Source organism: Paralichthys olivaceus, chromosome 23 (genome assembly GCF_024713975.1).
Source record: "Paralichthys olivaceus isolate ysfri-2021 chromosome 23, ASM2471397v2, whole genome shotgun sequence".
Taxonomy (NCBI): Eukaryota; Metazoa; Chordata; class Actinopteri; order Pleuronectiformes; family Paralichthyidae; genus Paralichthys; species Paralichthys olivaceus.
This window is the reverse complement of record NC_091115.1, coordinates 13,664,830-13,691,329: the sequence shown is the minus strand read 5'-3', so window position 1 is coordinate 13,691,329 and position 26,500 is coordinate 13,664,830. Positions and strand designations below refer to the sequence as shown.

General features: G+C 41.2%; 3 protein-coding genes across 3 annotated transcripts; 1 reads left to right on the top strand and 2 right to left on the bottom strand.

Moving 5' to 3' along the window:
* Nucleotides 1-1,004: 1,004 nt before the first annotated feature.
* Nucleotides 1,005-15,826, bottom strand: tm7sf3 (transmembrane 7 superfamily member 3). The gene is made up of 12 exons (XM_069520231.1): nucleotides 15,535-15,826; nucleotides 12,551-12,705; nucleotides 9,516-9,666; nucleotides 8,128-8,248; nucleotides 6,135-6,306; nucleotides 5,879-6,056; nucleotides 5,361-5,447; nucleotides 4,388-4,468; nucleotides 4,078-4,230; nucleotides 3,871-3,971; nucleotides 2,493-2,655; nucleotides 1,005-2,377 (listed from the first exon to the last, which is right to left on the bottom strand). The coding sequence occupies exons 1-12, from the start codon at nucleotides 15,614-15,616 to the stop codon at nucleotides 2,124-2,126; spliced, it is 1,698 nt and encodes a 565-aa protein (XP_069376332.1). The 5' UTR covers nucleotides 15,617-15,826; the 3' UTR covers nucleotides 1,005-2,123.
* Nucleotides 15,827-17,151: 1,325 nt separating this feature from the next.
* On the bottom strand, nucleotides 17,152-20,232 carry fgfr1op2 (FGFR1 oncogene partner 2). Its single transcript, XM_020099993.2, has 6 exons — nucleotides 19,943-20,232; nucleotides 18,871-19,007; nucleotides 18,516-18,633; nucleotides 18,171-18,313; nucleotides 17,897-18,010; nucleotides 17,152-17,621 (listed from the first exon to the last, which is right to left on the bottom strand). The coding sequence occupies exons 1-6, from the start codon at nucleotides 19,965-19,967 to the stop codon at nucleotides 17,484-17,486; spliced, it is 675 nt and encodes a 224-aa protein (XP_019955552.1). The 5' UTR covers nucleotides 19,968-20,232; the 3' UTR covers nucleotides 17,152-17,483.
* med21 (mediator complex subunit 21) lies at nucleotides 20,158-25,327 on the top strand. Its single transcript, XM_020099994.2, has 4 exons — nucleotides 20,158-20,312; nucleotides 20,620-20,734; nucleotides 23,274-23,374; nucleotides 24,697-25,327. Exons 1-4 carry the CDS (start codon nucleotides 20,271-20,273, stop codon nucleotides 24,874-24,876), a joined length of 438 nt encoding a protein of 145 aa, XP_019955553.1. The 5' UTR covers nucleotides 20,158-20,270; the 3' UTR covers nucleotides 24,877-25,327.
* The last annotated feature ends 1,173 nt before the right edge of the window (nucleotides 25,328-26,500 follow it).

Here is a 26,500-nt window from a genome sequence, read left to right as displayed (position 1 = left end):
AAAGCATTCTCATCAATGTAAGTATTTATCTCACCTGTGTGTGTTGAGCAGCTGAAGACAATGAGGCGACCTGATGAGAGAGGCGGAGACCAGAGCAGTGAAAAGGCCCCAGTGTGGGACAGCGTCTCACTGGGAGTCACTCCTCAGTCCAGTCTCCTTGTCTCCACATGTGCTCAGAGTTCTGATGTTTCAGTTTGTTGGTCTTCAGTCGTCCTGTTTTCTTTCTTTGACAGATTGTGTTTCTCTCTCCTCTGTGTTGTCTGGCTCTGTAATTTCCTCTTCTGTTCTTTATGGCTGAGATCTCCACCTCATTTTGTTTCTTGATTCTATTTGTTTAGAATAAAAGTTCAACTGATCACGACACTTTCTAAAGATGTGTCCAGTCGAGCCTTTGTTTGTTTAAAGAGGCTGTGACAGAGATGCAGCATCTTTTACGTAAACAGTTTGTTTCTGTCAGTTTAGCCACAAACTGGAGTCAGAGGCGTTTCCTACAGATCAACACGAAACAGAGCTAATTATTATCTGGTGGGCCGATATGCACCTCCAGATAAATCCTTGTGATGCTGGATGTGTCAATAAGAACCAGTTCTAGTTTCATCAAGTTAAAGATGTACGTGTTCGTCCAGTTTGACAGAATATACACTGCTCCAAAAACTGAAGGGAACACTTAATGGTCCCAGTAAAACTTCAGGGATGTCAATGGACATCTGTCCAATTAGGAAGCACAAGTGATTGAGCATCAGTTTCACCTGCTTTGGTGCAAATTAAGCAAAAGCAGAACGACCACCACGTAATTTCAATGTCATATATAAGCAATAGTTTGTATTTGTGAACATTTCTATCTTTGTTTATATAGTATTTTTCATTTATTACCTTTACTGAGTATTTCACTATTCCCTATACTGTAACACAGTAAATGTCCCCGTAGAGGATTCATAAAGAACTGTCTCATCTATCTACACATGTACATGTACATCATCACACCAGAGCAAAGAACAGACACGTTTATACCTGTAGGCATTTATTAAATATCAAAACATGTTAAATTACACTTGACCTCACTGTTCAACACAGTTTTATTTTTTCTAAAAAGTCATGAGACCAGACAGTGCAGCTCAGACACTGAATAAAATACTAATGACCTGAGCGATCGGGTCGAAGGTCTCATTCGCTGTCTCAGTGCGTCGTGTCTAAAAGCTGAGTGTGAAACCCTGAGAGAAGTCATGGCACACAGGTGACAGATTCACAGATCAACACACAATCAGTCAGTGCTGTTACCACCAAGGTAAAATTCAACATTACAATCACATGTGCCGAGTATCAGAGGACCGACGGGGACGGTCCCATCACAGACGCAGGAGGGACATCAGTCCTGACAAAGTGTTTGTTAATTGTGTAAATAAAATATAAACTCTGTGTATTGCTGTGTTTGATTACTTTGTCAGTTGTCACCTTCATGACCTCGTGTCTGCTGACAGATTAAATGGCACGTCCACAGTTCAGTCCAACACATGTAAACATCACATAAACTTCATCCTTTCAATTTCAGCTTGAGCTTCAGGTCCATGATGTGTTTTTATCAAAGTGTGTGAAGTAGTTTAAACGCAAACAAGACAGGTCCAAAACAAAAAACAGCGGGGGTGGTATTAATGCGACTCTCCGGAGATACGATGCCTCACGACTTCAATCATTAGTAGTTAGTTGTGACTTTCAGTGCAAACATGATTAGAAGCGACAGACGACACCAAACATCCACAGCGACATTTGTGTTATTAATAAAAACATTTGCCTTTTTATTCTTCTCGTTCAGGCTAAAATATCTTTGAAGTGCTTCATAAAACTGGCAGTGGTTGTCACAGTCGTCGCACAAACATTTTGTTTAAAAAAATTCGACCGGACCTGAAGAACGTCAGTGATTTGATCCCTCTGTGTGTCATTGATGTTGAGAATGTTTTTAGTCAGCTGATGTGGGGTCAAATCCCGACACCAGTCACGGGGGAACAACACCAGACCTCTCTGGCGTCCATGTGGCGGTCTGAGCCTCCGCTCGTCAACAATACATCACAGGGATTTTATTGACTGTACGCGAAACCTGGTTTTACCCAGAGGCGACAAACGTAGGTTCACAGGAGTAGAGGCGTGTGCTCTCCTGCCGGCTCCATGCGCCTGGTGAGCTGCCGTGCTCGGGCCAGCAGGCGGTTGGGCAGCGGGGGGAAGTGGTGGCTCGGGTCCAGGACGTTGGTCCTGCGGCGCTCCCGCTCCTGCAGCCACATGAGGTACGGGCTGGGCGGGAAGAACGGCCGCGAGCTCTCGCGGTAGAGCTGCAGGACGATGCCGCTGACGCCGAGCACCACCCACACTGTGATCATGATGTAGTCTGGTTGATGGGAGGAAGACACACAAGTAAAAAACGAATGAATGTGAGTCCAGTACTGAGTTTGTTTGTGTTACGGAGTTTAAAATCCTTTGTTTGGTTTCAGTCGTGAACTCACCGATGGTTTGGAACGGCACGTCTGTGAACACGGCGCTGAAGTTGTTGTTCTGCAGGCGTTTGAGGATGTTGAGGGTGATGAAGGAGAGGCTGGTGTACATGTAGGCGTTGACGGCCAGAATCACAGCGTAAGCACCGACGACGCCACATGTGGTGATGTTGCCCTGAAACGATTTGATTGTTAAGCATCACGGATGAAACACAAAAACTATTTATAGGAAAATACAAAAAAATAAGTTTAGTTAGGTTTAAATAAGATTAGTTTTAGTACTTTTCACAATGACTTCACAAATCACTGAAGACTGTTAAAGGAGTAGTTCAACATTTTGAGAACTATGCTGGTTCGCTTTCTTGCTGAAATTTCCTCGAAAAAAAACCCATTCCTCTCTCGTGTCTTGTGATCAGGGTGAATGTGAAAACGATCATTTACCATTTTACGTGCTGTGACTATTTCTTGACCACATGCCGGAGCCTTGTCATTATAAAATGTTGACTTCCTGCTTGAGCAGACAAATGCAATGTGGTGTGTTCATTTGTGAGCTGTAGAGGCAACAGTAGAGAAACGTTTGTTACCTTCAGACAGAACCAGGCTAAATGTTTCCCTTTCTCTGGCTAATGACAGTCAAACTCTAAATATCTCATCATTCATATTCGTAATCCTTTTCTTGTGCTTGATATATTTTTTGCTAAATTTCATATTTCAAGATTTATGCAAAAAACACACCTTGAATGTGTGTTGGTCAAGAAACCCTGATTCTCAGTGTTTCCACTAATGATGCTAAGTTAAGCTAATCACGTTTTGTCTTATTCTTATCATACAGACTTGAGAGGTGTTCAAAAATCAAAACATGAATAAGACAAGTACAGTAAATCTGTTTTTAATAATGTTTAACTTATTTGAAGTTATATTATATATGTTACTACTACTATCTTTAATAATAATAACGATTATTACACAGTGCTTTGCAATAGGGAATTTGTCAACTGCCAAATCCCCATCCCATTTTCAGCCGGGTCACTGGAACAAACAAAAGTACACGCTGCCTTAAAAGTCAAAAGCTTAAAATGGAATCCAAAACAGACTGGGAGTCAAGAAAAGATTAAGTCATGAACAAAGGCTGCTGCAATAAACCAGATGTGATGACGGCGTGTAGAATGGTCTCTGTGTCTTTAAAAGTTAAAAAGGATTGTAGTGCTCAGCTCAAAACCTAAATTGCCGTCAAACCAGACGTCAGGATTACAGACGCCCACCCAGCATCTTATAAATGATTTGGTTTGGTGGTGATTGCAGTAAAACACAGCCACTAGATGGCGCCGAAGTGAAGTCATGAAATCCTTCGAACGCTGTGGTGAGCGGTTTTAAATGTTAAATCAGTTACCTCTCTGGGCCATCGCACAAAGAAGAGTGGAACGATGACCAGGATGCAGCAGAATGTCACCCAGAAAACCACGTCCGAGTTCCTAAACACGTCGATGTCACCTGGAGAAACATCACAACACACAGGAAGTACAATTATTCAAGCTTTTACTGTGAGTGCGGCTGCTGTGGATCTGTTTGAGGGGCCCACACGCTACTTTTTTCATACCCAGAGGAGTGAAGAGGACAGTTGAGGCGATGAGGAAGCCGAGCATCAGGCCGACCACGACGATGCAGACCATGACAGAGCCGAAACGCCACCAGCTCATCACCAGGAGGACCCCGCCCACCACGCCAATCATCGCTGACAAGACCAGACGGACTGCGGGGGGACGGAAAACAGACAATGATCAAGAAGAGGGTTTTTATTTGGGATGGACCGTAGCAGTGCTGCAGCAACTGTGTGCTTTGATAATACTGCAGGGGGCACCAAAGTCACATTATGACTTTAATCAAGAGACAGAAGTTGAAAGACTCACGGTCATAGGTCAGGTCTGTCGTCCTGGTGATCAACACGAAGAAGAAAAATGCCGCGAAGCTGAACCCCATACAAAACAACTCTGTTTGACAAAGAGGAAGAGGAGAAAAGAGGAAGCAGAGGAACAGGCAGAGGAAAGAAAACGTTATGACAGGAGTGAAATATTCTGCTGCTGGAAGTGGAGACCACATGGTCCTGGATAAAGTACTGAGACACGCTGCATCATGTCCCCTCACTCGCTTTTATCACAGCTGCTGGCAACATAACAGTCATGGGTTTGGAACAAATACATTTCATCATCTCATGCGGGAGAGATCACATGAGAGGCGACCTACTGCTCCAGCCTGATAAGCTGAGTTTCTGAGGATATCATCCATTCACAAATGAACAAAGAAAACACGTATGGAACTAAGTTGAAGTTGTTTATTAAACTGCATCTGCACCACGTCTGCTGGTCCTGAAGTGAACTGTGACTTAACAAAATTAGATTTAGGAGAAACCGAACTGTTTCCCATTCTTTAAAATGAACTGGAAGAAACTTATCAAGTGTGTGGACTTTCAATAATTAGCAAGTATATAAAATCACAAACTACATGTTTGAGAATCACCTTCACACAGTGTAATGACACTGATTTCAAAAGTGTTGTGTATAGTTTCTCCTGCTGCCAGATTCTGTTCACATAATAGAACCAGAGCTGCTCTCTGAGATCAACTGAACGGTCGTCATTTTCCTGAATTCATGTCTGAGCACCACAAACAAGATGTACTTCAAATCACAAAAAGATTTGATTTCACTCTGGTTTAGCTGTCAATGTGTATTTAAAGTTAAATTCTACAAAATATCCTGCACACACAGAACTAAACGCACACAGATGAACCCTGGAATATTAATGCTGTTCACGGGAATATGAAAGACATGAACATTATGATATCAGCATAATAATAATCACATAACGATCATCGTATTCACTCACCACATTTGAAGAACCGATGCCCAAAGAAGCAGACAAACAGGCCCACCAAGCCAGTGATGGTGAAAAACACTTTCGTGGATATTTTTCCTGAAAATAAAGATATGAATGAATAACTATATTCAGACCGACTGTCAGCTTACATCTGGAACAGGCTTCCTGCCATTAATGAGAGGCTTTGTTTATTAAAGACGAGTGAAGAGATGTTTTAATATCAAGAGATTATACATCTTTTTCTTTTCGCCTGAACTACAGCAGTTCTTTACATTCTATACGACTAATGAACAAATGATTTAAAGTACAGAATATATATGTACACAATACATGATAAAACATACAGTTTGCAATATCGCAAGATTTGTATTCTTAAATATTTTCTATTCTTTTAGTGATAAATTCACTTAATTACAGGGTTTTTACAAATTTGTTTTTATTGCTGAAAGAATTTGAAGCATACATGATGAAGTGATGTAATTATGAGACCGCACATTTAATTCTATGTGAATCACACAGGAACTTACCCAGAGTTTCACAACTGTCCAGGGTGGAAGCGAAGCTGCAGGCGTAGGTGTGGACGGGGATGTAGGAGGCTGAGGTGTTCAGCAGAGGGTCTCTGACGATGACAGAGTAGATGACGCCCTGGCCGGGGATGGAGTTGAACACTGCCATGCTCATATCTGTAGATAACAACGTCATGACCTGCAGGGAGACGGGCGCGGCGAAGCTGTCAGTTCTTGCGGTTTGTCTTTGTCATTAAAGGTGTTTAACGGTGCTTACCCGTTTGCCGTGCGCCATCATGCCCTGGGTGTCAGCCATTTCCTGGATGCCGCGGAACAGGCTGCTCTCTAATAAGTCATTCTCAGGCAGGAAGTACTGGTAGATGTCATACTGCAGCCGCCAGCGCGTGGTGGGTTCTGTCGATTCGTCGCAGAGTGGAGGAGTGTCACCTCTGACAGAGAGCGGACACAGTCAGGACAAATCAAATCAATTCTAATGTGAGGCTCTTTTCTCGTGTGAGTAACAGAGAGTGAGAGGCTGCACTGTCTCGCCCGTGTGCACGAAACTCGGTGAACAGGGAGAGTTTTTAAACTCTTCCCCTGAGCGGAGTTCACCGCAGGCCAGAGACTGCCCAGCTTCGGTAAACAAGAGTCTCTGTTAAACTTAATGTGATAAGTGGGTTTGAATGTCATCTAATGGAAGAGAGAGAGAGGGAGAGGGAGAGAGAGACAAAGAGAGCATGAGAACCAGAGGAGGAGAGGAGAGAGAGAGTTGGTCAGTGGGAGGACACCAAAACCAAAACTTAACATCATTTGGTTTTTATGTGATCTCATTCTTGTGGTGTTTTTATTGCCACACGTGTGAATCCTGCACTTGACAGTAACAGTGCACTAAAACACCTCACACACACACTCACACACGCACGCACACAGACACACAGACACACACACCCCTACTGTATGTATCGAGCTGAAACTTGCTTTCTTTCACACCTTTCAATCACACTAACTCTGTCGTGCTGCTACAGTATCTTGGTCAGGAGTTGCGGGGCTCGCGTCACATCACAGACCTCGATTAGATTACTAGCGGGCTAAATACCTACAGCCAATCAGAGCGCAGGACAAGGTAAAGGTACATATAGCGGTGAGGTGCCTCCTGACTTTTGTATATTGCTTTTTTTTTTTTAAGTACAAAAAAGACATTTCATACCAGGCTGTGTCTGTGAGCATGAGCCACACAAAGCAAAACATTTATGTGTGTCAAATCTATAAGTAATTATATTTTTTAATAGCAAAGTTGAGAGTTTTCATGGTTTTGCCATTTCTATACAACTCTGATGTGACGTCCATTGAAGCGTTTCACCTCTTCAAGCCTGACGTGTCATTTTATGGATTAGTCAGACTCACTGTGTCTCCTCTCATGTGTTTTTCGATGATACATAACTTGAAGACCAGATATACTAGTCGGAGGATTCTCCGTTGGGACAGTTGTATTGGGGGGGGGGGGGGGGGGGGGGGGGGCAATGATTGTGTAAGTGTGACCAACTCCAAGTAATGAGTGTAAAACGTTGTGTTTGTCAGTTCAGAGAGTCAAATTAGCTGCAGTGATTTGGTCGGTGGATGTTTTGACACTGAAACTGCAGGAATCAACACTGCTACTCCATGTTTGACACGTGTTTAATGAATATGACGCCGTGTTTGACGTGTGTATGTGGAGTTTCAGTTTTTAAAATCATCACCTGATACTAAAACATTAACGCAGTGAGCCATGTCGAACAAGTAGACTTTCACACTAAGAGTGCAAAGTGATCGAAGACGCTTAACAAAGACACTAGTATTTGTCCAAACAGCTTCTGGTAATGAGCTGAAAACTAAATTTGCCACATTGTAAGCATGCTGTTTGGAATTTCAAAAAAAAAATAGGTGTCTCACTGTTTTGACAGCTGGTCAGCTGCATAACCTCTGTGGTGAAGAGCTGAGAAATAAAACTAGATGAGTCTGTACAGCTTCACACTGGCAGGAAATGACAAACAGGAAATGACTTGACAAGTGTAGTAGTCCTCTGATTATTTGGGCCGAGGAGGTAGATGTTCTAGAGAAAACAAATGTAACGTATTTGACCACAGTGGAGAATGCAGAGGCATCTAGGCGTGTGTGACAGAGCGCTCGCCTCGGATGAACAGCGCGACGGTTTGACAGCAGGTCCTCTCAGATGTGATGAGTGTGTGCAGAGTGCTTGTTGCCTACAGGCTGCAAAGGAAGTTGAGCGTTACCTCTCATATCCTAAGTTTGCTGGTGCAAAGCGGATTGTGGTCTCGTACAGGTTGTAGTGAATGTAGACATTTGGGTCGATGTCCAGGTTGAACTCGATGTTGCAAGCTCCAGGGACTGGGTCTGAAGCAGGTAGAGCGGACATGTTTATCATTAAAGACTTCATGAGGCACGTAAGGACGAGACAAAAACAAAACACTTGAGTGCTGTTAGAGATGTCCAATACAGATACCAGCATCGGAAATGCCTCTGATACTGGAAAATGCAGGTCAGGCATTTGTAATATATCTGATATCACATCTTTAAAATATATTAGTTTCACAGAGATAAAACTGGTATCTTCTTCAAAGCTCCAAACAAGCTGTTGGACTGTACTGCAATTTCTAGTAGTTTAGCTTTAGCCAGAGCTGCTAAAATGTCACTTGTCTGGCTGTATTTCACGTTTGAAAGTCCCACGGGTTAAATGGTGACATGCAAGACGCTTGTTAACTTCAAAGTGCTGCAATTGTAATTAGTGTACTGCTAGTTTTCAAAGGAGAGGACATTGATGATAACAATGACACCAATCTTCTCTTCCATACAGGGTTGGAAGCACACAGCTGCTGACACAGAACAGTTTCGCTCACTCACTAGACACGTTTACCAACATTCCAAGACTAACCTGATTAAGACAAACAGTGGGAATAAGACACTGCCATGTAAACAGAATTTTCTGATTACTTGAACCTGAACAAGCTCATACTGGCACTTAAAGGTCCAGTGTGTAGAATCTAGAGACATCTAGACTCACCTCACCTCACCCTTCCAAACATGAGAGTAGCCTTCAGTTGTCATAATAACTCAAAAGGTGTTTAGTTTGGACTGCAGTAAAAAAACATGGCGGCCTCCACGGAGACGAACGGCTCCCGATGTAAATAAAAAGTATCTAAAAGTAAAGAGCCCGTTCTAGGGTCAAGAAAACAACAATTCGTACAATTTAGATGAAACACACAAGTGAAAACATCACTGGGATTATTTCTAATGATAGATCCCTTTCACCTAAATCTTACAAACTAGACGTTAGTCAAAGTTAAGACGCTTAGTGCTCTGTAACATGTAAACAGGAATAGAATGGAATATTCTATTAACAATTCATGTAAACATCATTATTAAAATAAAAACAATCTGAATAAGGTCTCATTATTGGTGTCACTGGCTGCATGAGTTTCCTTTAGGTGAAAATAATCTGTTAGGAGATATTTCAGTGTCTGTGTTGCAGAAACAGTTTTCATGAACTGGATGCAACTTCCTTGTTACGCAATTAGAGAGAAAAAAAAAATTAGAATGGAGACACACTGATGTCTCCAAAAATGGCCTCACATTAACATCCAGAAGCTTGTTTAAAACATACCAGCACTGGAGAAGGGGAGGATGACCCCAGTGCCCGCCACAGTGTCACTGTCAGGAGTGGACAGGAACAGTGAGAGGGACGTCACGCCTGGCTGGAGAGTTGACAGGAGCCCAGAATCCACAGCGGTCACAGAGAGACCCAGGCCTGGCAACTGAAGCACGCACACGCACATGCAGTTTGTTAGCAGATGCATAAATAATATACAAAACCATGTGTGTAGAGTACAATGACTGAAATAACTTAAAAGCTGTAAAGAAAAAAAAGACAGAAATACTGCACAGCTGTGCTTTGAGCTGATGGCAACATGCTCATAATGAAAAGCTCATGTGCTGATGTTCAGCAGGTTTAATGTTTATCATGTTTAAAGAACAGCAGAGGCTGATGGGAATGCTAGTATTACTGTAGGTCTTTGACAAAACAGTTCACGTTTTCACCTGATCCAGTGCTTGAGGAAGAAGTAAAGAATCTCTTCAGATTACACAGATGTGACTTAAAAACTTTATTTTCCTAAACACCACAGCGCACTCTTTGTTCTGTGGATTACTGTGTTCCTGGCCCACAGACCACGTCACATGCTGAGGATTATGATACATTGCAGTCGACCCTCTGAAGATATTTCTGAACGGCTTAAATGAAAGAAAAAGCCAATGAAAGGGAGGCGAAAGGTCATCAAAATGCTGTTATGTGATCCGAGTCTTTCAGTAGAAACTACTTTTCATTATGAATCTTCAATCTTCTTATAACAAATTCTATTATTTACTCATGCAATTACAGTAAATGAACAATTTTCAACTCCTACCTCCCGCTCCCTTGTTATTTGATGCAATAAAAATGGGGTGAAACGTCACGACTGACAGCTGAGACTGACTTGTGATTGGTTGAGCTTGTGTATCTCTACTGCAGCGCCCAGAACCAACACTTTTTTTTTCATTAGATGTGACAATGGATAATTCCAAAATAAAGGTTTCTTTGTATAAAAAAAAAAAAAGATGAAAATATTACATCAAGCTCGAGCCTCCATCCCGTCAAGATCAAACTTCACTCATGCTTAGTGTTTAACCAAACCTGTGGTCGTACATGTTTGTGACAGACGAGTCCACCACATCCTGAATTGCTAAACTCCCCATCCACATGAACTAGTTGGCTAACAGGAATAGGATGTCTGTTACCAGAGGAAAATACCGTCACAAAATAGTGTTTGACAGATCTTGTATCACCACTTGGCCAACAGAGCCTAATGAGGACCAAGTGGGTTGACATTACAGAGGCAGATCTTTTTTTTTTTAATCTTGTCTGCTTGCTCACTTGCTACAATAGAGCGTCTGTTTTGACATCAATACTTTATTGTGTGTTTTGTTTTCCATGTTAATACTGCAGATACTTCCCTAATCACATAAGTTGTGTGCAAATGTTGTCCGACGCATGCACGTTACCACATGCACCGTATATCTCAATGTGAGATTATGATGTGTATCTTATATACGAAATAAAACATGTTCTGTAACATCTTAAATTGAAGTAAACACCAAGCAGCAGCTGCCATATTTGTACAGGACTTTAGAGTCTAGTCGCTGTTGTGCATCGAGGCTGGCAGCATCGAAGTGCTGTGCCCTCATACTGACTCTCAGTCCTCATACAATAACTCAGTTGTATTGCATTAGTCTTATTCTGTGACTGCGGTCTCTACTGAGTTTATCCAATACGCCACAGAGCTCACTAATCACAACTCACTAATTAGTCAGACAGGAAACAGGTACAACAGTGATTCAACACACTAGTCTTAGTTTTCTGATTTACATCATCAACACACTGTTGTCTGTTTGGTTGGAAAAAGCAGAAGAGGAAATATATAGTCATTGCAGGCAGCTACAATCACGATGGCTGTTAAGTTAAAGAACAAAAAAGAAAAGGTCTAGCGGTTCACCGCTTTGAGTAAGTGATAAATTATAAAAAGGAACTTAGTCAAAGAAATATAGGCATGTAAATGAAACTGCAGTGCTCTGAGAATGTGAAACAAAAACACTTCCTTTGTATTGTGAATTTCCGTATTACATCTGGATGTGTTTTGGTGATAGTGATCTGCTCCTGCTCTGAAACAGAGATTCAGGCATCGAAAGGGTGTTTTTCCTTTTCCTGTGAGGGACATTTTCTTCAATCACATGAATTCGTTTGTTTTCTTTGCTGCTTTTTCCATCACAAGGGAAAAATAAACTGAATTAGGCGACGTGCCCAATCGTTCGCTCGCGCCAAGACAGAGGCCAGAGGTTTTCCCCCTCAGGGTCGCAGCAGTCTGCCGCTCATGACCAGTAGACTGTAGATCAGCTGACTGCCACTGCTCTCAGTGGGTCAGACGACCTTACTCACAAAGCCTCATTCATTAAACAGCAGTAAGACCATGTTCACACAATGAAATGTACTTTCAATTAGTTTGTTTCTTTTTGATTTAACTGAAAAATTAAACGTGACTTTTCACCATGCCCAAGCTGACTTTACTGCGTCTATCCCACATGTTCAGAAGATAAGAATAACCAAATGCTGAACTCGTCGCAGTCTATGCCAAGCATGTATGCACTTTGATGTGGGCGGGAAGGGAACGGAGCTAGCTCGGCTGTTGATATCATCAGTCTCATCGCAGTTTAGCAGAACTTTATCTGTAACCTTTCAGTTCACTGTAGCAATACATCAGCCCTGCCAGACCAACAAATATTTACCTAATCTGAGGAGAAACGGGTCCAATGCGCCAAAGTACCTAATTCCATTTGTGGCAAAGTTACTCCGGTGTTTTGTGCAAATATATAACCATGTGAAATTTGTCATGGATTATTTCATATACATTCATGAAGGGAGTAGGAAATGTGCCAGACTGTATAAAACATACATAGAAAAACCTTGTTATGTCTTTGTTTTAATACAGCTACAGTATTCAAATTTAGATTTTATAGTGAGCTTAAAGGAACAGCTTTGAGAAAGAGTAAGGTGAGACAATTATCAGTTTAATGCTGTGGCACTAAAGAGGCAAGTCAATACTTTCTCACCCTGTTGTAGGAGAGGGTGACGTTGCGATGCTGCGTGTGAAACTGCAGAGTGATGAACGCAACCTCGGGGGGGATGCGGGATACAACGGCCTGCACCGTCTCATTCTGTGAGAGGCTCACGTTCTGGAACGTTCCTGGCAGGAAAATCACACGGTCTGTGGCAGAGAGGGAAGAAGTTCTTATTTATTCCTCTGCAGTAGCCTGATTGCAACAAGTGGCGTTTCAACCACTCATCTACACCATCATCATGTACCCTCCGCTCGACTCTGTGTGATGTTTGTTCATTAGACAGAATCATTTTGTTATGCATTTGATACCAGACATAATAAATCAACTATTTTCTCTAGTCATGACAATAAACTAAACCAATGCAACAAAATGTTATTGTAAAATAGGTCAGAGCTGGAAAATGTTTCAGATTAGTCAGTTAATCAGATGCTCAGTAGTTTGCTGTCTCGATAAAAACATAGAAAATAACTTCAGATGATTCTGGACTTATGGCACAGCTACTCACTGCCCTCATACTATGACTCTCAGTCCTCATACAATAACTCAGTTGTATTGCATTAGTCTTATTCTGTGACTGCGGTCTCTACTGAGTTTATCCAATACGCCATAGAGCTAAGCCAACTTCACACCATCACAACTCACTTTATTAGTCAGACAGGAAACAGGTACAACAGTGGTTCAACACACTAGTCATAGTTTTCTGATTTACATCTTCAACACACTGTTGTCTGTTTTGTTGGAAAAAGCAGAAGAGGAAATATAAAGTCATTGCAGGCAGCTACAATCACGATGGCTGTTAAGTTAAAGAACAAAAAAGAAAAGGTCTTGCGGTTCACCGCTTTGAGTAAGTGATAAATTATAAAAAGGAACTTAGCTAACTGAACACAGCTACTCACTGCAGAGCATGTGGGTAAATAACCAAGACAAATGTGAGGTGATAATTTTTTTCCCGTAAAAATATCTCCTGACGTTCTGTTCTGTAATACTGGGGAATGTTACCATGGTTATTATTCAGTAATATGATAATTATTTCTGGTCTGTGAAGCCACTGACTGACCATTAAGCTACAAGTCAACTTTTCACGAAAGATGCTTCCAGTTAGTTTTATTCTCCCTGACATTTTATTTAAATTTGAAGAACAATTGCAACTTTCAGTGAAATGATCAGTCAGTCATATTCTTTTAAACTGCAACTATTATCTGTTATCTAATGATCTTTGCTCTGGCCAATAACGTTAAAGAAACATCTTCCACTGACCATCTGCCTACTTTTTTTCTCTTGTGTTCCTTTCTATTTCAACTAAAACAGAAATAATTAATTAACTACAGATGTATTAACTCTTGCATGACCACTGACAGTCAATCTGAGTGGAATGTGTGCATAAGCAGTAACATTTGATCTGTTGTGTAACACCATGGCTGCCAAGTAAACTACAGTTTATCTGGAAAGCTTGACATATAAGCACAGGATATTTTCCCCTCAAGATATTGGCCCCTCAAGACACCTATTCTTCATCTTAAGTCGACACTGTCACTCAAGACTGACCTTTCACTGCTGTTTATCTTTTGCTGATCACTTTGATTTATTTACGTGGTTGCTGTCTTTAGTAGCAGTGTGTACAGCACATAACTTGCACAACATGACCGATGACCTTTTTGAAATACCTACAACCCTTTTATCACACTTGCCACCAAAACGTGTAACAGACAGAGAAAAATAAACAAAAAATACTATACTGCACGATCATATGCATGTACTTATTGTATTTGATATGTGTGTTTTTCTCTTGTGGGAAGTGCGAGAATCTCAAGTATTAGAGCTAAAGCACTAATGCAGGAGATTAGTTGCTGGTTACACGTGCTGCCTGATCCATACACTTTTCTGTTTGCTGGCCAGACTCCAGCTCAGGAACAATCTGCTGCCTTAATGTATCTTACACCTGAATGAGCCGAGAATAGCTGTGTATAGCTGTGTCAATGTTGAGGTAATAATAGATAAACACTGGTAGAATACTGAAAAGATATCAAGCAGTCAGTGATGGTAAGATGGGAACTCCTGACATAACCATGACAACAAATTTTGCTCTTAAGTAAAAACACATGGAATAGTTTCCTCTTGAAAGGTTCTGGTGGCTTTAAGAGCCTCTAACACTGAAATAATTTCTTTAGTCTCAGTTTCAGAGTGTAACGCTTCTCCACTCTGGCAAAAAAAAAACATTTGGAGTGAAAACACTGAATACTTGTGAGGAAATGACAATAATCTAAATCAACAGCATAGATCTAGGTTAAGAATGTCTCACATCTGGACACATGTTTAACTGCAGCAGAGATGGTGGAGTGTTTATCACCTCAGCTGGCTGGTTCTCAGATATCTGGACTTTGTTTACATGTATTTATCTGGATCTTGTTTTCATGTATTTATCTGGTTCTCAGTTATCTGGACTTTGTTTACATGTATTTATCTGGACTTTGTTTACATGTATTTATCTGGACTTTGTTTACATGTATTTATCTGGATCTCAGATATCTGGACTTTGTTTACATGTATTTATCTGGTTCTCAGTTATCTGTTCTTTGTTTACATGTATTTATCTGGATCTCAGATATCTGGACTTGTTTACATGTATTTATCTGGATCTCAGTTATCTGGACTTTGTTTACATGTATTTATCTGGATCTCAGTTATCTGGACTATAGGATTTTGAAATACATAAAGATACGCATACATACATATGTATTTATACATACTTACATGTATAGTTACAGATACATGGATATTCAACACAGTCAGCTAGCTAGCTCAAAGTAGAATGTAATATTTAGCTAGCTACAGCTACACAACAATAAGGCTGAGGACACGTCATATTATCTAGGAATGTAAAAGAAGCCACTACCCTTTATTTCTTTACACAGTTACTCACCAGGTGTTAAAAAGAAAAGGGAACGTGTATGAAATATTTAGCTTGAACAACTCACTTTCCACTTGAGCTCGAACTTCGCGCATCGAGTGCAGCAGCAGCAGCAGCAGCAGCAGCAGGGACCGAGCCCTGACAGTCATGGTCCTCCGCTTCGTGTCCTCAGCTCTCCACCGTGTCCGTCAGTCAGATCGATGGGGACTCCTCTGTCTCCGGTGTTTGGGTAGAAGTCCCCGCAGAGAGAAGAGCGACATGCTGGGCCGGACAGACAGGTCCCGCGGCCACAAGAGCCAAAAGCCAGGAGCACCGCGGCGCTGACTGCCAGACCCGCGAGAATCCCGCCCTCCGTCCCGCGATACCTCCTCCTCCTCCTCCTACTCCTCCTCCTGCTCCTCCTACTCCTCCTCCTGCTCCTCCTACTCCTCCTCCTGCTCCTCCTCCTGCTCCCTCCTGCTCCTCCTCCTCGCTCCACACCACAGCCTCCACGACCTGAGCGGTGAGAGATGCTTCACTGAAATGCAGTGTTGATATGATTGAATAAATCAAACGGAAAAATGAAAATTCCCTCATTATCTACTCACCACTGAGCCGATGCAGGGTGGGTGCAGTGTTTGAGTCCACAAAGTACTTCTGGAGTTTCAGGGATAAACACTGCCGCAGCCAAATCCAATCCAATTGAAGTATCCTGTGAATCCTTCTCCAGATGCAAAAAAACAAGAGAAACGCCTCCATACTGCTCCTGTGGTGTCCTCCAAGTGTCCAGAAGCCCTGACATTTCAATTCAACTCGAAACGGCTTCATTTACACCTTGTTTTAAATCTAATTTTAAATTTTTAAATGTTGCACAAGGCACACGAAGGGTGCTTGAGGACGGTATGTGCATGCAAACGTCAACATGGCTCCAGAACAGGATATCGGAGGACATGTATGCTAATCTCATGGTGTAAATGACACTGTTTCGAGTCAAATTTGAATCTCAGGACTTGCAGACACTTGAATGACACCACAGGAGCAGTATGGAGGCATTTTTCTGTTTTTTCCTGTTGTTTGAACAAGTGGTCACCGTTTACTTCACTTGTATTGGATTAAGCTTCAACGCTGTTTACCCGAGACTCCATTCACTCCATTGGCATAGTGGTGAGTAATGAGTGAATTTTCATTTTTCAGTGAACCATCCCTTAAAGCACGTCCTAACAGCCTCTTGCTTTGTTCAGTCTTTGTTTTGTAGCGTGAACAACGGGTGGATTGCCACTTACAGCCAACACACTGTGGTCAACTTTGTGGTTCTGGGAAAAAGTGGCAGAAATCTGCTCTCAGACCATAATTAATCACATCAAAGTCACAAGTTATATCAAAGCAGTAATAACACAGTTTGGCTTTATTTACTCCATTTAAAGAAATGTTTTTCAGCTAGTAAAATAAATACCACAATGTGCAACAGAAGAGAAAGGAGGAGTATAGGGCTCGAGTTAGCCAGCCACCAATTAACTGAATAAAGAAGAAGCAGCAGAAGAGGTAGTTGATATACAGCATATTCTGTTTCAGATGCTGTTTCTATTCCTGCTTTTAAGCAGCTCATGATAGTATGGAACAATAACATGAAAGTGAGAGCTCTTGAACAGGCCACCCAGACATGAGACCTTTGTACATAACGTCCATATCAACTCAGCAGAGACAATTTCATGTTTTAAAGGTTTATTTTAAATCAAGCCCTTCTTTTACTCATTCACACTTTCAAACCTTGCAGGCACCACAGGTCCATGCATGCTGGCAAACATAACATAACACAAGTACCAACGATTAAAAAAAAAAAGAAAAGAAAGATGTGTGCACACTGCTAGTGTCTGAATCACCAGACAGGGATGCAACTCCGTAGCACTATGCAGTAAATACAGCCGGAGGAGGAGGATTGTTAAGAGTCTTGAGGTTAAAAGGTGAAGTGGTTGGTGGCAACGGACTGTACATACTATACACAATAGTGGCAGCAGTTGGAGGGGAAGTTGTGGGGCTTTAACTTTTTCGTAAGCTGACGTCAGCACTGGTCAGCAGCGGCGACAGCGAGGTGCTCTCTGATGCTTCTTCTCTCTTCAGAAGGAGGAAAGCCTTGCGACTGATCCCCAGCAGCTCTCGAAGTCCACTGTTCTCCAGCTAAAACGCAGACACAGAGAAAGCACAGCCATAAATTCAGATGGAAGAGGACAACCACAACAGCAAACCTGTGCCTTCAGTTTGATTTGTAATAATCAAGTTATGCAATAGCTAATGGATGATTTTTGATTGAACACTTCTGTGACAAAAAGTGAACACACAAAATACGTCTATATAGAATATTTCAGTTTTATTTTGATGGAATAAAAGTGTCTTGTGCATCTGAATATTGATGGAAGTAAGTGTGCAACAGGTTTGGCAAGATTTGCTTTTACCTCCAGCTGTTTTATCCTCTCCTCATCTTCACATATCCGCCCTTCATCCACCTCTATCGCCTTCCTCATCACAGAGGCCATCTCGTTGATCTTGTCTATGTGTGCTTGCATTTCCTACAACAAAAAAGGTCAAAGTAAATTCATCAACAAAAGGCCATGGGTGCATCTCGTCAGTTTACAATCAACTGAGAAATCTGAGACAAGTTGGTCTTTTGGGTTAATTGAGATTTACAAAATTACTAGTCACCTACAGCCATAAGTAGCTGTTACTAACCGTGGTGTGCTGCTCCTTCAGCTGGGTCACAATGGTAGGGTCGTCCCTCTTGCTGGCCATGAGGAGCCTGAACACCTGCTCCCTGTATTTGGTCATGATGAGCTCTAACGCAGACTGGTGTTCCTCCAACGATGACCGCAGCTCTGCAGGAAGAGTGATGGGAAAACAGATGAAAAAAAGACTCCTATAGGAAAATCTGTTGCTTTTGTATACATGATGTAACAACGACAGGCATTTGGTCTTTTATATTTTATTCCAATTCCAAAATAATGAATCCCACATTGTGTCTATGTATGTTTGTCCTGTATCCTTTGTGTTCATGAACACAAAACTCCACATGCCAACCTTTATTTTCCTGCTGTAGCTCCCTGATCTGACGGTTCTCCTGCTGGATTCCAAGGACCAGACTGGAACGAGGCCGATGTCGTGCGACCTGGTTCAATGAGTCAATCTCCTCCTGATACTGCACAAAAGAATTAAACAAACCAACTCCAATTGAACAACTGAAAGATATAAAGATCATAACTGGAAAATAGTGCTGGACCAGACTCATTGTTAAAGCAATTTTTAATACTTCTGTTGGTAAAACATAAATTGGAAAAAAAGTGAACAGATTTCTCACTATCCATTGTAATTTTGTATAAAAGCATCTATAAATTGAAGTCAGGTCTAATCAGCCTGGTTACATGTGACACCCTACCTGTTTCATGGCATCCACTCTCTTGTTGAGGGACGTGGTTTGTTCGATTAACATCTCAGCAGCATTGTCGTGGTTACGAAGTCTTTCCACTAAGGATTTGGCGTCTGCCAAGACCTTCTCTAAGGTACAGTTCATGCCTGAGGAAATGCAAGTAATAATTAGAAGGGACTATGACAGTTTACCAACAGCAGCATTGTTGTTTTGAGTTTTTAATGGAATAGTGGGTTCCTCACTTTGTAACTGCATAATGTTGCCTTTGTTGGTCAGATATGTCAGTGTAATTACCAAAGTAGACCAAAAAACAATCATCAAATGCATTATAAATGATCACTGACAAATTATGTCATAAATGAAGGAAGCAATCTCTTTTCTTCTGCCTCACAATGTTGCTGCTGATGTAAATAAGTGCAGTAAATACACAGTAATATTTCATGTCATCAATCTTGCCCATCCATTTCTATTGAATTTGAACTCAGGTAATGTGGACTATATGGCCTCAATCTGGGCTAAATTCATTTATGCCTCATCAATCTATCCATTAAATCACTTTCTGACCTCATGTCAAGAACAAACAGAAGCTCCCCATGTGTACATCTCAACATTGAGCCCGGTGAGTCAGTGAGGTGAATGAAACTAACATCGACTGATCTGAAAATGACCAAAACTAAGTAAAAAGACATAAGTTAGCATAGAACTGACCAAATCCTCAATGTAGGCTACTTAGCCAGGTTAGCTAACCTCGTCACACCTTGGATGACAGGTGCTGTGTCACGTAATTCGCTCAAGATAACATCACTGAGTTGTAAGTGATATATTTAGCAGGTTTATTTACACTGCGGCAAATAAAGGCAATTACACACCCGAGTTACTCTAGTCCAATTAACAGACTAAAAGTAGCACTGCGGCCAAAGCTACACGAACCTAAGTCTTTGCTAACTTATTAGCTGACAACAAACCACGCTAAAGTTGGTGGGACAACTCACACGAGGCTCATCTTCTAAACCTGCGGGTACAGCTGTCATTTCAAATACTTAGACGGTTTGGAAATGAATGAATGAATAAACTGCTGTACCTGGAGAACTCAAAGTGCAAGACATTGGAAATTAGCTTAGCCCGTTGCTTCCTGTTGATGTTTGGTAGCTAACATGAGCTACAGGCTAACATCGGTCCCCATCCAGATCGATAATGCAGCTCTGTTAACTCTCGTCGCACACAGAGATGTCCACCGACGGATTTCGCTGATCGCTCCTCTTGTTGGACGTCAACACTGGCGCTGCTCCAAGTAGCCACAGCTGCTCTGGAGGAGTAGAGTCCACCAGAGCCTTCCAAATACCGTCAGGTCCCGCGAGATCTTACGCTCTCATCAGACTCTCGCGGGATGTTGGCCAATCACAGAAAACATGGCGGACAGGCTAACGCAGCTGCAAGACGCTGTCAACTCGGTAAGGCGAATTTGAGAGTTTATTAAATAAAACCGCAGCGAAATAGTCAGCGATGCTTTTAAAAGTGAACATTACTGGTTGTTTAACAGTTTGTGGTTAATGATGTGAGGTAGTATGCGCAATATGTCGGATTATTAACCCGTTAACGTTGCTACATCACCGGGTAGCTAACGACCAGGAGGGGCCGCGTCATGAAACGAGTTCACTCGGATTGTGTCTGTCAGTGTTCCGCGGATTGACACGGTGGTAAACACGTGTCTCTGTGTGCAGCTCCCTTCACTGACAGTGTGTTGTTCTGTGTGTGCAGCTTGCGGATCAGTTCTGCAACGCCATCGGCGTCCTGCAGCAATGTGCTCCCCCTGCCTCCTTCAGCAACATCCAGACGGCCATCAACAAGGATCAGCCCGCGAACCCAACTGAAGGTGATTTATCTGTGCGCCTTGTGATGCCAATCTTCCTTATTCCTTATGTCATTAGTCTAATGTCACAAAATATACTATTCCCATTTCAGTCTTGTCGATCTGATGTCGCAGGAACCGTATTAAGAAAAATCACTTACCCCCAAAACAAGTGCAGGTGTGTGGACATTGTTGTTATTGGTTAAGAAATGAAGTTACAGACTTCTGACCCAGTTCAGACCCGGTATTAACATCCGTCCTGAGTCATCTGATCATCCAACAGCACTGAGTTCAGTTCTGAACGCACCCTAATCTGTCCTGAGATCTGATCACTGCAACCACACTTATCAGTTGTTTGGGACGATGAGGCCACATTCTTTTCACTGTGTTAACGTGAATATGTCCTGGGCCACATATGACAGGCCGTCTGCTCAGCTGACTTCTTCTGACCTGCTACAGTTTGTCAATTAATCAGTGACCATACATTGATTTGCTTGTGGCCACTGCTTCAATATCACTGGTCGTACACGTACACACAAAACACAGGGACGTCTGTCACACTGGGTAAAACAACATCATTTGGTCTTTGCAAACAGAAATGATGCACACGATATATATTTACACATATTTGCAATTAAAGGGTGGAAGTGAGATCCACATGTGGTCACAGGAGACGTTCCGGTTTCCAGATGAATTTCACGCTGTCAACTTGTGATCTGATCTCTCAGTTAATACCAAGGGCCTGTAACATGAAGCAGGATTTCTGGTTATCAGGATAACTTCAGGTTAACTTCAGGGTTTTCAGTCCTACGAAGCCCTTTCACTTCTTATTTGGGTATATCACCTTTGTAACTCATGCTGAATGGCAAACCTTCTCCGGAGCAGGTTAAGTTGGAGATCATCCGGTATAAAAGCACCGCCCACTAAAAACCCATGTTCCAAAGGAACTAGGTCAGAGGATCCCATGGAGCAAAAAGGGAAATAATCCTGTGGTGCTTGTGAGGATTGTTAGGCCCCGTACACACGTGGTATTAAGATGTGGTTTTTAATCACAGCTCTGAGTGTGTGCGTTAACACCTGACATTAAAATGTTGCCCCACATGCATCTCTCGATCAGATCTCAGATCCCCACTCTATAAAAACAAACAGGTCTGTCATTTCTGGTCATGAAGACCAAGTTATATTGTCTGTACCCAGTGAGGAGTGAGGAGAGTCTGAGAGAATCTTTTGCAGCTGCACTGTGAAGAAATATTTGACTAATTAAGTATTGATCATTATCACTAAATTCCAGTGTAGAATCATGTGATTAATTGAACCGTTTCATCTCTCATCCAAGAGGCTTCTTTAGTTCAGATTCATATCTCGTGGCCCCAAGTTATTTATCTCGTTCCCACACGTGATTATGTTGCAGCCAAATATATTTTTTTTCTTATTGTCACCAGGAGGCTCTGTAACTTAAACATTCACCCAATCAGAAATGTTTTTACCTCCTTCCTGCATTTAGCAGCTGTGACTGTTTCTTTTAGTCTGAATAATGTGTTTGTTCTCCTCATATTTTTCTAATATAACAGTTTGCTCCTCGTTTGTGAAATATGCGGCTCTGCTGTCAGTGCACTTGTCCATGTTGGTGATTGGTCCTATACAGTTAACATCGCCCCTTTTGTTGGTTTGATGTGCACACACTCATATCAAGAGTAGGAAAACCTGGTTTGACTTAATGTGTTAATAACCAGTGTTGTGTGAACACTCAGCCTGACTGCGTTTGTGAGGTTAATTCAAGCTGGATTACGGAAAGATAACCGGGCTATGTGGAGCTCGCTTCATGGTACAGACCCCAGGTGTGATCAGAAACATTGGGTTAGTGATCTCAGTGAGTTTTTTTTATCAATACCCTAGCCTGGATCCCAAAAGTGAATCTCTCTACACATCCTTGCGGTTCCTGCTGTGATTCAAATAATGTGCTAATGAATAGAGAAAGTAAAACAACACTTCATTTCAGTCTGCTTGCAAAACTACAACACAATGACTAGTAGATCAGTTATTACTGGCCAATGTTGCTTGTTATAAATCTAGAGACCTGCTATATTCTAATTTGTCCTGCCACCAATGAACCATAAAATTCTTTAATCTTCCACAGTAACAAAACGACTTCTCAAACTTGGTGTGTTCAGCGCTGTTTGCTGCGTCCTCACACACACTCACATTGTTGCCCTGCCACATAAATCTATCTTTGATTAGTTTTATTTCCCTGACTTCTCTTTTTATTTCCTCTTTCATTCGTTTCCATATTTCTGAGCCTACATCATTAATGTAACCCTTTATTGCATCTCCCCTTTTATAATCTCCCTGATGTTACTATTATTATGTCAGCACTTTTCCCCATATCGAATGATGAAGACAAACATTTAATTATCATTACATGTATGTTGTTTGTTATCTATATTCGTATTTTGCAAATTGAGATAGGAGTAACCACAATTTTGCTCTGCACCTCTCAGTTATGGTTAACTTTGCACCTTGTGTTCTATTCATTATTATTTTTATTTTTTTTAAATCTGTCCAGAATATGCCCAGCTGTTTGCAGCCCTGATAGCCAGAACAGCCAAAGATGTGGACGTACTAATCGACTCTCTCCCCAGTGAGGAGTCGACAGCAGCTCTGCAGGTCAGCACGTACACAAGCATCTTTTAATGTCATTGTTATCCTTCATTTTCTCAATGATAGTCTTAACTCAGTAGGATCCACTAACCTGTTCATCCTACACCCACCTTCTCTGCATGTTGACATCATCCATGATAGAACTATGTCATTATTGAACATTTATCTCAGGGAGAGCTTGGTTTAAATGAGGAAACACATTTACTTCAACAGTACACAAGTTCATCTGGTATTTCTAGCTTTCAGCCTGTAGAGGGAGCCATGTGAACCCTCAGACAGCTGTTTCCTGCTCTGACAGCTGTGGCTGTAAAAGGCAGAGTGATGCCTGCTCATGGGTATTAAACAAACAACCAAGTGATTGTTGCCTCTTTCCAGGCATCTCTTCAGGGTTAGGGTGGCCTATGAATATCCAGAATGACTCTTAGTGTATTTGAATTTAATTGACAGCTAAGAATGACTTCCCTGTGTTTTTTCAAACCAACTATTTGTCAAAAATGTATAAATTAACATCTGAATCAGTGGAAATCTACACTCAGTGATACTGATTCTTATGTTTTTTCTTAAGTTTATATAAATAAATAAAAAATAATCCTAGTGATGTTTTCCCTGGTGTGTTTCATCTAAAATTATGAATTGTTGTTTTCTCTACCATAGAAGGGTAATTTCAAATTAAGCAGCAGCTTTCATCAAGTCACGCTGAATTTCTTGTCAGCTGTTGATCATTGGAGGAGACCAATAAATAATGTTTGGGCCTCCTTCTACTTTTAAAAGTCTCAGAACTTAATTTACTCATTAGGTTTTAATTGGTTCATTAGGACTTGAGAGACAGGTCAGGATCCACATTCCTCTTCAAAGCCTCTGGTAACGCTCAACAACCATGGACTCTCCTCTAAACTACTGACTGAGCATCTGAGAATTAAGCTAATTGATGCCAATGAAGCAGGTCAGGCTATAAAAAGATATCAAAGTCCTTCCAGCTTGATGTTTCCGCAGTTTTAAATGTCAGTTAAGGGGGAACTGTGCATTTGCTGAGCAGGAAGGTAAAGCACAACCTGAGGGATGCAGTTATCGTCATATTATCATCAGAAAACTTTGTAACCTCCTAACACAATTAGGGTGTTAGGTCAAAGGGGTGCAGCCTTGGTGTATTAGTTTCAGGCTGAAGCTCAGTGCTTGTTAACACACCAACTTGATTTGAAGAAAAACCTTCTGCATAAGCGTAAAAACTACTGGACAGATTACCATGAAACCTGGTGGAAGGATCTGGTATGGGTCATGAAAGAACCAATAGTTTTGAATTAATCTCACTTGCTGTGACCTCCCATCAGGCGGCCAGTCTGCGGCAGCTTGAAGAGGAGAACCATGATGCAGCAGCTCGTCTGGAGGACGTGGTTTACCGTGGCGATATGCTGCTGGAAAAGATCCAGAGCGCTCTGGCTGACATAGCCCAGTCTCAGCTCCGCACCCGCAATGGAGCCCCAAGCCAGCCTTCACCAGCCGAATCCTGACCCACAACACACGGAATACACCTTTGGACTATTTCACTCGTATTTTGACTCTTTAGATTTACCTTCAGAAGCCAAGCTATAAAGATGAAAGCCTCAAACACAGGCTGGATGTGTCTAAACGCCGATCAGAGTGGTGTGGATGATATTCTCTCACAGGTCTGGATATTAACAGAATATGTGGATTTCCAAATGATATTTTCTTCTGCCCTTAATGTTAATTGGCTGAGAAAGATTTACAGATGCAGACGTCTTGGCCTGAAAACCCGAAGGAGACGGCTACAAGAAGACATCTTCACATACACTTTGTCTTTGTCTTGATATAAGAAGTTTGGAAAACTACTTCCATGTGGTCTGAAAGAGTAAAAGCTTTTGTATGTTTTATGTACAGTACATGTTGAGTTGCATCACGATGAAGTTTTGTAGATACTTATGAATAAAATCATAATTCTCATTTTGGCTGCTCAATATGATATCACTTGTTTTCTGTAACTGTAATTTTTTTCCCCTTATTTTTTTGTAATAAAGCTTAAACAAACTGGATTTCAATATTTGAAAAAATTATAAGTCAACTAGTGTCCTATTTGTTTTTTCAGCTGATTATCAGTTAGATATTTCTGCTATAATTTTCAGTATGAATTCTGTACAGTGCAACTTTGTTGAAATGTCAGGGTTTTTTTTGGAATTACCTCAACAACACAACCACACTTGTGCTTTTTAGAGACGCTTGTGTGCTTCAGACCTGATGTTTCATCCTCACTCAGTTTCAGTGAGTAACTATTTTCTTTCATTGTTCACTTGATAACCTTCTAAACAACAGACATCTAACACGTCAATACAACACCAGGATGACATATTTTCTACAGCTGCAAAATCTTGTCTTTTTTGACTGTTTTGTGATATATAAGGGTTTCATAAGCATAAAAATAGTGTGAGGGGGTAAAATAGGAAGGAGATCTGCTGAGGTTTTAAAAATATACATGATGGGAAACTTAGGCGTGTTAAGTTCCCTAATGAGAAATCAGGAAAATGCGTGACTTAAAAACATTGACATAAATGTGTTTATTTTAAATGATATCAAAAGTTCTTAAAACATTTTATGTGCAACCTGAGAAGACCCCTAATGATTTATAGAAGAGTTAAAAACAGACTAATTTAATGTTCACTATTTTGGTGATCGGAGATCTGGTATCACAATATTTCCTGATAATTTAAAGGTTTAAAGGTCATAAGCAAGATAAAAAAAATAGGGCTGAAAGAAATAGGAAAGAGATCTGCTGATGATTTAAAAATATGCCGTGGCATTTTAAGTTTCTGTGTGAGAGGTAGAGACACTGTCATCTAAATAGTGACATCAACAGAAATGTATTTAGATGATTTACTTTGTATGTATTCTCTAAATAGAGATTTCTATTTGTATATTTTTTAAAGCCCAAGCAACTGTGTGATTTATACAAGAGGGGAAAAAAACAGGTAATTTTGTCAGGATTTTTTAATATGCTAAAATAACCCCTCAACCTTGGTTGACAAAAGTCATATTTTATCTTTTAACATCCAAAAAATCACCATCACAGATTTTGGGATGTTCCCACACATTGAAAGTCATGTGGGGCTCTGAAGTCTTTAT